Here is a 14,274-nt window from a genome sequence, read left to right as displayed (position 1 = left end):
TTATAAAATGCAAGACCAAAACTAAACAAAAAAAAAATGTATAAACTTAGGTGTCAAAATCGAAAGACCTGAAAGGAATAGAGTAAGGAAGAAGGAAGGTAGTAAATAAATTGCTTTTCTATTTCTTCTTACTCGACAGAGCAAACCCTAGGCAGAGAGAAATTTCTGCAACACGCACGCGCGTGCACCTCACATACCAAAGCAAACCCTAGATTGACAGAGAAACCCCATGGGAACACCAGAGACGTCTCGGGAACCGTGCCCCGATCGCATCCTCGACGACATCGGCGGCGCGTTTGGCATGGGGGCGGTGGGTGGCTCCGCCTTCCATTTTCTCAAGGGTCTATACAACTCTCCCAAGGGCGATCGCTTCGTCGGCGCCACCCAAGCCGTTCGCCTCAACGCCCCGCGCGTCGGCGGCAGCTTTGCCGTCTGGGGAGGCCTCTTCTCCGCCTTCGACTGCACCATGGTCTACGCGCGACAGAAGGAGGACCCCTGGAACTCCATCGTCGCCGGGGCCGCCACCGGAGGTTTCCTCTCCATGCGCCAGGGCTTCGCCGCCTCCGCTCGTTCCGCCGCCTTCGGTGGCGTCCTCCTCGCCCTCATAGAGGGCGCCGGTATCATGCTCAACAAATTCCTCAGCGCGCAGCAGCCTATGCCCATCATGATAGACGAGCCGCCGCCACCACCACCATCGACGCAGGAGGCAGCGGCGGCGCCGGGGTGGATCGGTGGGTGGTTCGGTGGAGGGAAGAAAGATGAGACTTCCACAGGTTCTGGAAGTGAAACAAAGATTCTTGAGAGTTTTGATGCACCCCCTGTGCCCAATTTTGAATATAAGTAATTATTTAGGTTTGGTCTTTAGGGACATATGATTCGAGTTATGAACTTACTATTGATTTTGTTATTGAACCTCACTTGATGATTGTCTATCATACAATGATTTTGTCACTGGTTTTCCTTCTTTTGTTCTTCTCAGAATAACGTCTAATGTAAGTGTAGTGGTAGGCTTTCATCATATATATCTATGTATTTTTTTTATCTTGGTTTGAATATTTGAAAATTTACGTGATAGAGTTATTAGTGTATGGATGCTGGTCTACTTTGAATATATCATTTAACCAAAAACTATGAACAGATTGAGTGAAAGTTATGAATACCTTCCCACAAATACTCAGAATGGAACGACACATCATTCTTCAATAATATTTGTATGTAGATTTTCTATGGTTTCTTTCATTACTGTGTCCATTATATGTTCTTGGATTTAGGTTTTTTTATCATGGCATGATTCTTGCTAGATTTTTATGTCATGCATGTATTGGTATTTGTTCACGCCTGAAGATACAATCACTGAGACTCTTAAAAGTTTGGTGTGAACTTGAGAGTTCAATGAAATTGTAAGAATGGTGGTTTATCTGAAAATTTTGAAGGTGTCTCCTTTAGCTAGCTGAAAACAGGAGTACCACGCAGATAGAGGGCGCAGTTTTGTGACATTTGTTTGGTTGGCGTAGGATGTTATCCTCTCTATATCTCCACACAGGTTATAAAATACTGTGAATGGATGGATCTTCAACATTTAGTACCAAATTATTTCAAATTGTTTCTTTTATAACTGTATCCACTACATTTTCCTGTTTTTTTATGTGGGTTTTGTCATGATTTGTCTGCTATTATATTTGGATTTCTTTTTCTACTTTGGGGATATTGCTATTTCTTCATGCTCTAGAACTCTCAATGGAGTGAACCCAAGAGTGAAATGAGCTCTAATGTGTGTCTGTTGATATTTAACAAGTGTGTTCTTTATTCTACATTTTTTGGGTTTGGTGCAAGTGGTTTGCTCCTTAGATAGATTCTGCATTGGTTGCATATTTTTCTGGTTACATTGGTCTCTTTGATTGCAGTGCCCATGGTGAATTCACAAGTGTTTGCTTGACACTCTGGTGTTTATGTGATATTGATTTGGTTCAAGGTGCACTGGTTGGATGGTGTTATGAAATTCAGTTGGTTTTATTGCTTTTTTGAGTAATAACACTCACTTTGAATCCTGCAAAGTTTCGCAATTCAATTTGGTTTTGAAATAAAATCACAGAGTTGTTTTCTAAGATTAAAATTGTACAACGATTTAGTCTTTCTCTTACTTTTTCTTATAGTTTTAGTGGTCTTTGTCAAAATAGGAGTAAGTGGATTTAGTTCTTGAAGAAACTATTACTAATCTACATATATATTTACCTTTAATCACTTATAAGATATAGGTAATCACAATTAATGTTATGTTTTGGCAACTTCATGAAATGATTAGCAACATATAATTTTTGTGTATAACTTATTTTTTGAAATTTTAATCATTCATGAAATTAAATTAATTATATTATGTGATTAACCATGAGTAAACGTGGAATGCAAAAAAATGTGTTTGGGATAGTAAGTGTACTCTTGAGTATAACACTTCAGCTTGGTTGGAAAAAATACACGCTTAACTGAATTTTAAACGTTCCTTTTGTAAACTATATAATTAAACTATCTTATTTTGAATTACATTTTAACACCATTCTTGAAAATATTAATATATGAATTGCATATATGCTAGCTTTTTGTTCAATGGAACAAGGAACGTGAAAAGGGTACAGTATTCCCAATCGCTTCTATCTTTTTGTTTTTTTTCAATTATGAATTTATTCTCTTAATAACTAGTTAATTTTATTTTCTCTATAATCCAAGTTACTTAAATACTAAAGAATCTTTGGAGAAAATAATTTTCTGCGATGAATCCAAACTCTAAATCTGATTTACTTGGTGCATTTCTTTCTGCGTGAATCATCTGTTAACAAAGAATTAAAGGGAAACACTTAAAATGTGATAGAATTAACTAGTTATTAACAGCGATCGCTTTTCTGACTGACATTATTATAATTATTTTAATTTTTCACTTTATTTTATATATATATTATGTTATCACATTAATAAAATCATATAAAGTTTTTATTATTTTATTATTTTCTTTATAATCTAAATAATCTTACTTTTCATTTTTTTTTCTTGCCGTTTTTACCAGTGTAATCCGTACTAAAAGATCCATAAATGTTGCAACTTTAAAGTGTATCTTTATAGTAGTCAAAATGCATTTTATAAAATAATCTTTATTGACATCGGTGGTTATAATGTGCACATTGAACATGGTCAAACTTCACTCTCAGTGGCAGAAGAACAATTCAAATATTTGAAAAATTACTCACTTCACTAATCATAAGCTACATAAATACTCAGTTAGGTTGAGTGCAACTATCTTATTCTTCTTATTCACAGAATAAAAGAACAAGTGGAAGAATGTTTCTGCTAATGCTTAGTCACAAATTTCTCTGCACAATAATTACACAACAAATCATAAGCTTTTCATAGATGAATGTTCAGTGTGTACATGGTTTCGACCTCAATCATTCGAAGAATGAACTTCGTCATTTTGTGAGTTATTATTGTGCAAGCAACAACACAACCTGAATCTAAACCAAACAAAATGAACAAGGTTTAGCAATATTTCTACGGCTATGTTTCAATGATAACAGATGTTACAGTGCAATCACAACATTACCCCTACATCATGATTCATGCACAGCACATTTTCCTGGCAAATCATGTTACATTTCTTGACTAATAACTTATTTGAAACTTGTCATCAAATTCTGATTGGTGAAAAGCAAAGTCAAGGTCTTCCATTGAATGGACATTTTATCACTGTCTTTTATGGTTGATTGTGACTTCATGGCCCAACACTTTCCACAGATGCGTGTTGCTTGAGTTGGAAATACAAATAACACACTCAACATGAATAGACCAAAGGATGTAACTACATCAGATGTTTCATTATATGTTAACTTTATTACAAACAAACCAGACACAAGACCTATTTAGCAGAACAATCATCAACATTCAACACTTATCCTATGTTCTATGCATATATATTCAGTGTTCAGTCCAAGCTTATAGTGAAAAAGTCTTCTTTCTCTTCCTTTGCAATTTCAAAAGCACTACACAATTACATGACAATACCATTTTACTACTATCTAACCATCTTCCTATTCCTGAGCTGTGTACACTCTCAGACTCAGCTGCAAGATCAAGAACATGCAGTGTTACTGCGCATAAAGCAGCACCTACAAAATCCTTCATTCCTCAGTCACTGGACCCCTTCAAACACCCTTCACTGCTTCTGGCCAGAGATAACATGCACCAGTGAATCTGTCACTGGATTAACTCTGTCCAAGAGCAGTATCCATCAAACACTTCCAGATTTCATGTGTGACCTCAAAAATCTCACACATGTTGATTTCAGCTTTAATTCCATTCCGGGGGAGTTCCCAACATTTCTCTATAAATGTTCCAAGCTGGTGTCACTCGACCTTGAAGGGAATGAATTTTCTGGTGCCATTCCTAATGACATAGACAAGTTGGTTAACTTGCAGCATCTTAATCTCGGTTCCACCAGCTTCAGTGGTGACATTCCTGCAAGCATTGGAAGGTTGAAGCAACTGAGATTTCTTCAACTTCACTATTGTCTATTCAATGGCACTTTTCCATCTGAGGGTATTGCCAACTTGTTCAATCTTGAGTTCTTGGACATTTCCTCTAACTTAGTGCTTCCTCCTTCAAAGTTCCCATCAGGCCTGACCCAGTTGAAAAAACTGAAGTTTTTGCACATGTACAGTTGCAACTTCTTCGGGGAAATTCCTGATACCATCGGAGAACTTGTGGCTTTGGAGAACTTGGATTTGTCAAAAAGCAATTTCAGTGGACATATTCCCAAAGGCTTGTTCATGCTCAGGAATTTGAGCATACTCTACCTCTTCAATAACAGTCTCTCCGGGGAGATTCCTGGTGAGATTGAAGCATTGAATTTGGTCGAACTCGATCTTGCACAGAACAATCTCGCAGGGAGAATACCTCAAGATTTTGGGAAGCTCCAAAAGCTAGAATGGTTAAGTTTGTCTCTCAATTACTTGTCAGGGGAGATTCCACAAAGCTTAGGCCTTCTTCCATCTCTCAAATATTTTCATATCATATACAACAAGTTTTCAGGTATTCTTCCTCCTGATTTTGGTCGCTACTCTGAGCTCAAAACATTTCTGGTTGCAAATAATAGTTTCAGTGGAAAACTCCCCGAGAACTTATGCTATCATGGTCAGTTACATAATTTATCTGCTTTTTGTAATCATCTGAGTGGGAACTTACCAGAATCACTTGGCCACTGTAGTAGTTTGACTGATGTAAAAATTTACAGCAATGAGTTTTCTGGTAGCATTCCTAGTGGTCTTTGGACTCTCAACTTGTCAGATTTCATGGTGAGCAATAACAAGTTCACTGGTGAGCTTCCTGAGAGATTGTCTCCAACTATTTCACGCTTGGAGATAAGTCACAACCAGTTTTCTGGTAGGATTCCATCTGGGGTATCTTCATGGACTAACATGGTAGTGTTCAAAGCCAGTGAGAACTACCTCAATGGAAGTGTTCCAAACGAGTTAACAAATCTTCCCAAGTTAACAACTCTATTGCTTGATCACAACCACCTCACAGGGCCACTTCCATCAGATATAATATCATGGAAGTCCCTGGAGAATCTAAATTTGAGCTATAACAAACTCTCTGGACAAATCCCAGATGTGATTGGTGAGTTACATGTACTGAATCAGCTTGACCTGTCAGAAAACCAGTTCTCAGGTCAAGTTCCTTCAGTACTTCCTAGACTCACCAATCTCAACCTATCCTCTAATCATCTCACAGGGAAGGTTCCGAATGAGTTTGAAAACTCTGTCTATTCCACCAGCTTTTTGAACAATCCTGGCCTCTGTGCTGATACACCAGTACTGAACCTAAATCTGTGTGATGTTGGTGCTGGCTTTGAAAAACCAACCAAAGGCTCTTCTTGGCCTCTTGCTTTGATTCCGTGTCTGGTGGCAGTAGCATTCTTGTTGGCTTTGCTGATATCAATCTTGATTGTCAAACTTTTCAGAAGAGGGAAACATGTGTTGGATAACTCATGGAAACTCATTTCCTTTCAAAGGTTGAGTTTCACCGAATCAGACATAGTTTCATCCATGACAGAACACAATGTTATTGGAAGTGGTGGATTTGGCACGGTGTACCGTGTCCCTGTTGATGGTTTAGACTATATTGCTGTGAAAAAGATCTCAAGTAACAGAAAGTTAGACCGAAAGCTAGAGAGCTCATTTCGTGCAGAAGTGAAAATACTGAGCAACATTCGTCATAAGAACATTGTGAAGTTGTTGTGTTGCATCTCTAACGAGGATTCCATGCTCCTTGTGTATGAGTATTTGGAAAACCGTAGCTTAGACAGGTGGCTGCACAATAAGGACAAGTCATCAACTGTGTCAGTTTCAGTTGATCATTTTGTGCTTGATTGGCCAAAGAGATTGAAAATTGCCATTGGGGTTGCTCATGGCTTGTGCTACATGCACCATGATTGCTTCCCACCGATTGTTCATAGAGATGTAAAAACAAGCAACATTCTTTTGGATGCTCAGTTCAATGCAAAAGTAGCTGATTTTGGTCTGGCTAGGATGTTAATGAAGCCAGGGGATCTTGCTACCATGTCATCTGTTGTTGGTTCATTTGGCTACATGGCTCCAGGTCAGCATGTTTTTATTCTCTAAACTTTGTACGTAAAATTATAATTTTTCACTATCTTTCGTACAATTTAATCTTCAAACGCTAAAGTTTAATAGATATAGTCCTCATAGTTCAATTCATCAGACTATAACGTTGTCATTGAGTTAAAAAAACTATATTCATAGGAATAAGTTTAATCTGAATGTGATATACAATTTCAGAATATGTTCAAACAACGCGAGTTAGTGAGAAGATTGATGTGTTCAGCTTTGGAGTGGTACTACTGGAGCTGACAACTGGTAAAGAAGCTAATTATGGTGATGAGCACTCTTCTCTTGCAGAGTGGGCATGGCGTCACATTATTGTAGGAAGCAAAATAGAAGAGCTGCTGGACAATGATTTCATGGATCCAAGTTACACAAATGAAATGTGCAGTGTTTTCAAAGTTGGGGTGTTGTGCACTTCTACACTTTCTGCTAATAGACCTTCCATGAAAGAGGTGCTACACATGTTGGTCACCATAGGAGAAGGGTTTGCTTTTGGAGAGGGGAATGTTAGGCACTGTGATGGTGTTCCACTTCTTAAGAATTCAAGATGGGAGTGTAGGGTGAATGATGCTATTGATGATGACAGTGATTAGTGACTAATGAAAAATGAGGGTGTGTTTTTCTGATAAGGGTTAAATATGTTTTTGATCATTTATTTTTTGGTGAATTTTGAAATTAGTCAATTTCAAAACTTTAGTCCTTCGTCTTTATAAATACATGTATTTAGTTCTTTTAATCAAATTTTGGTAGGTTGATTTAACATCTCAAGCTCGCGTTTCATAATAGTGTTTGACTTAACATTAAAGCAAAAATATGTCAAACAATATAAACAACTCAAATACAATCCTGAAATGCGTACGAAACATCAAATAAATCTAACAAATTTTGATTAAAAGGACTAAATCTACATATTTTGAAACATAAAGAACTAAATTGGTCCAAAATTTCAAATGGACTAATTCCAAAATTTACCGAAAGTTAAGGAAGTAATAACATATCTAACCCTTTTGATAATTAAGTTTGAGAGATGTAAAGTCAAAATTGTTTGATCCAAAGAAAGATAGTGAGAAATTTATAAATTTGACATGAAAGTCTATAAAATATTGTAAGTTTTGATATATTATAAATTATTATAAACTTTTAGTACATAAAAGAATTATACTGTAAAATAATAATAATAATTTTATTCAATTAATATCATTTTCCTGTAAATTTTATTATTATAACAAAAGTTGCACTTTTTTTTGGATATTTATAGATAGTTTGCTAGTAATTTGATAATTTAATATAATAATGTGATAGACTGGACAAACAATAATTTTTTTAGAATATAATTTTAAATAATTCTGTGTTATTTTAAAAGTTAAACTCCTTTAACTGAATAAAAAATTAATTAATAAAATAAAACTTACACTTTTTATATATTAAAATTAGGAATTTTCAACATATTAATTGTTATCCAACTTAATTCAATTTTTTTTTTCATACAAATGAATATTAAAAACATCTCAATGCATTTAATGTTATAAATTAATAATCTAATTTGATTTATATATATTTTATTTATTTAATTAAATTATAATAATTATTAAATAGAGTTCATTTAGTTATTTTTTTAATTTTTTTTTTTGTTAAATTTAGCTTAAAAAAGCTTGTAATTGTCAAAATCTGGTTATCTCTATTTTTTCTTGGTTTACCTTCTTCCACCTTACTCCATCTCTTATCACATTTCTTCACTTTTCTTTCAAATATGAACTTCGTAGAGAAACCCTAATTCAAACCCATTTTTTACTCTCACAATTCAAAATCCTAACATTACGAAAAATGTCATAATCATTAACATATCTTGTGGTGATTTTGTAGGATGTAATGGGAGGTAGAAGGAGAAAGAAAAAAAATAAATAAATTATAATATAGAAGAAATTTTGACATGACATTTCAAAACAAAGTTAACACAACTGACCAAATTGATTATGCTTCACAAATATTAAAATCTTATTAAAAAATATAAAGATAAAAATAAGTTATATGTCTACATATAGAAACAAATTATTAGTTTATCCTTAATTTGTATAATATGCTAGTTTTGTTAAACGAAAAATTAAAGACCATTAATTTGTATAATATGCTAGTTTTATACTGAAAATTGGAAAAATCAAAGCCCTTCCATTTTTTTTCATCTTTAATCAATTCAATCAAAATTATTACGATTTATAATTTAAATTTATCAAAAGACTATTTATTTATAAGCATTCATATTGATAAGTGAAAAATATAGGATTAAATATGTTTTTAGTCCCCCTTCATCTATAAAATTGTGTGACTTTTGTCCTTTTAACCAAATTTTGTTAAGTTTATATGATATTTCAAGCGCATTTCATGATAGTATTTAAGTTGTTTATGTTATGAAATAAAGTGAATAATAGAGAGAATAATAGATAATAGAGAAGAAACAATAGAGAATAGGGAGCAACTCATTTGTGTATTATTATTGATAGGAAGAATCCTATCTATAGATACAATATGTAATCCATAAAGGAAACAAATCAACTTAGTTAATACAAATATTTACCATAAAGATTAAAGAATCATATGACATATGAGTAAATGTATCAAATCAATGGACAATCATTAATTCATAACACTCCCCCTTGAGTGTCCATTGATAAAAGAATGTGCCTCGTTAAAACCTTAATAGGAAAAGCCCTTTGGGATAAAAAAAAAACTAGTGAAGGAAAAAGAGTACAACATTCTGTATTATGTAATACAATATTGTTCATCACATTTCTATTTCTCCCCCTCATGTAAACTTACATCATTAAGGTGACGGAGTCCGAACTTGTGAATCATTTGCTCAAAAGTTCTCCTTGGCAAAAACTTCATAAATGACCTGCCATATTTTCACATGAATAAATTTTTGGATATCTATATCATCCTTTCAATTGAACAATACACTATTGTCTTCATATATGGTTGTTGATTCCATCTTTCTCGGGGATAGTCACAAGTTTCTTGCACATGTTGAATTATAAACCTTAACCAAACATATTCACAACTTTTCTCGTAATTTTGTATGATTAGACGATGTTGCTACTATGGTTTGTTTCATATACCTTCATGAAACCATTGTGCTACCACATGTGAACAAACATCTTGTTTGTGATCAACCATTGTGACATTGTAAGAATATGTAAAATAACATGCATATCCATAACCCATTGGTCTGAATCTGAATCATTTGGATGGAATAAGCTCATATTTGTAGTACCCTTAAAGTAACGAAGTATATGTTTTACTCCAAACCATTCTCTTCTTGTAGTTGAAGAACTATATCTTGCTTAACAAATTTACAGCAAATGCAACATTAGATCGAGTATAATTAGCAAGATACATTAGTGTTTCTATGACACAAAGATATGGTGCTTCTAGACCAAGAAGATCTTCATCATTTTCTTGAGGTCTAAGAAGAGTCTTTATCAACATCTAACGACCTCACAACTATTGGAGTACATAATGGACATGACTTGTCCATTTAACGATAATAATAATAATAATAATAATCACCGTCAAAATAAAAATAAAAATAATAAGACGGAGATGAAAATTGATAAAGTTAAATAATTCTTATCACAAGAGGACAAGTCATGTCCATTATGCACTCCAATAGTTGTGAGGTCGTTAGATGTTGATAAAGACTCTTCTTATACCTCAAGAAAATGATGAAGATCTTCTTGGTCTAGAAGCACCATATCTTAGTGTCATAGAAACACTAATGTATTTTGCTAATTATACTCGATCTAATGTTACATTTGTTGTAAATTTGTTAAGCAAGATATAGTTCTTCAACTACAAGAAAAGAATAATATAAGGTAAAATTATAATTTGAGAAAGGATTAGAAAGAGCTTGTATTAGACGCGCTGATAATTATAGAGAAAAAGCTTCCACTAGTCCTCAATTGGTTGAAGCATCGTGCTGATAACGTGTTATGAAATAAAGTGAATAATAGAGAGAATAATAGATAATAGAGAAGAAACAATAGAGAATAGAGAATAGGGAGCAACTCATTTGTGTATTATTATTGATAGGAAGAGTCCTATTTATAGATACAATATGTAATCCATAAAGGAAACAAATCAACTTAGTGTTAATACAAATATTTACCATAAAGAGTAAAGAATCATATGAGTAAATGTATCAAATCAATGGAAAATCATTAATTCATAATAGTTTACACATTTTCGCTTAAATGTTAACTCAAATATTATCATAAAATACGTTTAAAATGTCAAATAAACTTAACAACATATAGTAAAAATGACTAAATCCACACATTTTTAAAAATAAATGACTAAATTGGTATAAAGTTTCAAAAAGAAACTAATTCCAAAATTCACTAAAATTTGAGAAACCAAAAACATATTTAATCTAAAAATATATTACGACTCTTATTATATATAATAAATCTTCCTAATTATTATCAAGCAAAATATATATATATATATATATATATATATATATATTATAAATCTTATTAATTTTTCAATTTTTTTTAAAAACTTCCTATTTCACTGCAAAATTAAATTCTACAAAATCTAGTTTCTCCAATTATTTTTTCCATTTTTCCATCATATATCTCTTTTAAGTGCTTAACCTAATAATGGCTTGATCCAAGCCATTGAAATGACTTAAACATCAAACCAAAAATAATCTCAACAACCACTTTTAATTGGTTCACATTTCCATTTTGCTTTATTCAAACACAACTTAACCCATTCACACTCTTACTCCTTTTTACTCAGTAAAGCACTGAGTGTAACATGATAAAAAGCTTGAAATGGCTTAAAATATTTAATTATTGCTAAAAAAGAAGCATTAAATTGAACATAATGGAAGACTTGACCACTAAAGCACTATGAAAGTTGTAAGTTGACTTTAGTGTTTGACCATAAGTCCTTTGTGGTCTTCTTTAAGTCAACCATTTTCCTTTTAGACTCTGTTTGGAAGCACATTGTGAAAGTAGTTTGATTGAGGTAAAAGTGATTATTTATAATGATTTAGTTCATTTCAAACAAAATGTTTTTTTTCTAATTAAAGTTAATCTGAATTTATTCATAATTAAAATTAAAACAAAATGTTCATTTCAACTTGATTTTAGGGAGAACAAACAAGTAACATTCCCATAAAAAATAATATAAAATATAAAAAAACAACAACTAATTAATCTTTCCACTAACAACATGTGATGTAACTTTTTTGTTTCATTTTATTGACATGAATGAAATAAAGTTGCATTATTTTGATATTCTTTCAATTTTTTACGTATTAATTGTTTTAAAATTATAATAATACAAATAAATTAAGGGCGGTGGATTTTTTAATAAAGTATACAGATGTAAAATTACTATAGAACTTACAAGAGCAAGTTATGAAAAATGATAGATTTTTATTATTGAAATAAATTTCATTAGAGTTCTTAAATATGACGTTTGTCACAAAACAAAAATTATAAGGATTTTTGTGACGACCCAAAAGCACTAGAGACTTTGTTCTTTATAGCACAAAAAAATGTTTAAAAACATTTAGTTGATTTGAATTTGGATTTATTATATTCTTTTCATCAAATTTAAATTTATATTTTTTTTCTGGAATACGATTTTTTGTTCTTTTGCTTAAATATAATTAAATATTTCTCTATCGTTTTAATTAATTGACTCAGTTGCTCTTAAAATAAGACAAATGATATAATAATATCAAGAAATATAAAAAATTATAAAATACTATGAGGAAGAAGGTTTAATAAATTTAGACATTCTTATCAATTTCAGTGGCTGGAAAAATACAAAGAACTAGAAAAAAGAAAAAAAAAAATGTAAACACTATAGGAGTAATTTCCGCGAAGTGTTTGTGGATTTGTATGGATAAATTGTCAAGTTTTCTTCCATTGCTTTAAGGAATTTTTTTTTCTTTCTTTTACATGCACAGTATAATACTTTGATCATTGCTCCAGTAGATTTGTAATTATTTATAAGAATTAAAATACCAAACAAATTAAGGGTGTTTTGTTAATTTTCAACACGATAAGGATGAAACAAATGTAAAATAGTGATTTATCGTATTAATTTAAAAAAAATAAATATTACCTATTGTATTGTTTGGGCCGGTTTACAAGATAACTAATCATTCAATTAATATAAATACATTACTAACTATGATAAAGAAATATTGTTTTATGATTAGGTCAATTCTAATCACGAACTATGAAAAAGACTATAAATTAAATTAAAAATATAACTGTTAGAATTTTTATCTCGCATTAATTGTTATATTAATTATTTGTATTAAGAAAACCGAAAACCGATGAACAAAACATGAAACTCAAATAAACCAGAAAATTATTGTAGTCGATGATCGTTCTATCCAAAAATACATATAGTCAGTCATATTTAATCAATTTTAATACTAATGTATATCCAACTTGTCTATTTAATATATCATGAACTTGAACTTTCAATACCTAAAATTGTGAAATTAAATTAATCAAAACTTTGATCATTTTTGTGAGGATAATTTGAATGGTTAAATTATATGGTGGACATGCATTCGTTATTCAGTGTACTATTTGAAGAAATGGAAGCGAAGTTGAAGTCAATTTTTGGCATTTTCGCTCCTTCCACAGTTCCCTTAGCAAGAAGGCAACAATCATTTTCTGAATGCTGGTGCCAGCATCCAGATTGAGACTTGATTCATCCATTTTCTTATGAACTGTGATTGAAATTTCGTCCTAAATCAAAGGATAAAACTAGAAAACAAAAAGTTTTGTTGGAAAAGAAAAGTATACAAAGTAGAAAATAAAGGCAATGCAATTTCATCTAAGTGTTTGTCGGGTTGAAGTCTCTTCGTGTTAGGTTTACAGAGGCGGTTTCACTAGGGAGATACAATACCAATGAGATTTGAGTCCAATCAGATAAGATATTGACACGACTCTCAACCTAAAACCTTAAGACAACGAGTTTATGGGTTTTTATCCTTATATAATGCTCTACTTTCTCATTTCTAACCAATGTAAGACTTAGACTCATACTTAGATTTTTAACGGTTTGGAACATAAGTGTGATTCTAAATTCCATATCGGATAAAAGTAAAAAAAATTGAATATGGTATAAGAAAAAAAGCCATAGATTAATTTTTATAAAAGTTTGGATCGAAAGTAACGTTAATCTTTTGTTTGGATAAGAATGGCTAATTTTTTAGAATGAAAATGAGTTTAGAATAATCCTTAGTTTTTATTTCCACCTCCATAAAGTCTTTGGTACACGAGTGGGAGAAAATTCTAAGTTCAAAGTTCTGGTTAGTTTATTTAGTTTTATGTTTGACCAGTGATTCTTTTATGTTTTCACCAACCCATTAATTATCCATTATTCTAATTCATTGCATAGAAAATTAAAATTCAGTGGAAATTAAAATTCAGTGGAAATTTACAGTGGGTGCTGAATGTCCATATTATTACTTTTGTAACATGGAAAAAACTAAACTCTTTTTATTTTTAATTTCTAAAATAAATAATAAGAGCTTAAAATTAAGTATGAAAACAAACATGTCAGACAA

At 32.0% G+C, this 14,274-nt stretch overlaps 2 protein-coding genes across 2 annotated transcripts; both read left to right on the top strand.

Annotated features, from left to right (window-relative positions):
* Positions 1-85: 85 nt before the first annotated feature.
* On the top strand, positions 86-1,088 carry LOC114181170 (mitochondrial import inner membrane translocase subunit TIM17-2-like). The gene has a single exon (XM_028067530.1). The coding sequence runs from the start codon at positions 230-232 to the stop codon at positions 842-844; it is 615 nt and encodes a 204-aa protein (XP_027923331.1). The 5' UTR covers positions 86-229; the 3' UTR covers positions 845-1,088.
* Positions 1,089-3,850: 2,762 nt separating this feature from the next.
* LOC114182205 (receptor-like protein kinase HSL1) lies at positions 3,851-7,426 on the top strand. The gene is made up of 2 exons (XM_028069018.1): positions 3,851-6,642; positions 6,843-7,426. The coding sequence occupies exons 1-2, from the start codon at positions 3,942-3,944 to the stop codon at positions 7,259-7,261; spliced, it is 3,120 nt and encodes a 1,039-aa protein (XP_027924819.1). The 5' UTR covers positions 3,851-3,941; the 3' UTR covers positions 7,262-7,426.
* Positions 7,427-14,274: the final 6,848 nt, after the last annotated feature.

This window comes from Vigna unguiculata, chromosome 4, assembly GCF_004118075.2.
Source record: "Vigna unguiculata cultivar IT97K-499-35 chromosome 4, ASM411807v1, whole genome shotgun sequence".
Classification (NCBI taxonomy): domain Eukaryota; kingdom Viridiplantae; phylum Streptophyta; class Magnoliopsida; order Fabales; family Fabaceae; genus Vigna; species Vigna unguiculata.
This window is presented reverse-complemented; position numbering and strand designations above follow the sequence as displayed.

Bases quoted from the DNA above. Each gene is read 5' to 3' on its own strand.
- LOC114182205 (XM_028069018.1), top strand. From the start codon at position 3,942: ATGTTCTATGCATATATATTCAGTGTTCAGTCCAAGCTTATAGTGAAA. The intron at 6,643-6,842 runs GTCAGCATGTTT...ATACAATTTCAG, and splicing joins ATTTGGCTACATGGCTCCAG to AATATGTTCAAACAACGCGA.
- LOC114181170 (XM_028067530.1), top strand. From the start codon at position 230: ATGGGAACACCAGAGACGTCTCGGGAACCGTGCCCCGATCGCATCCTC.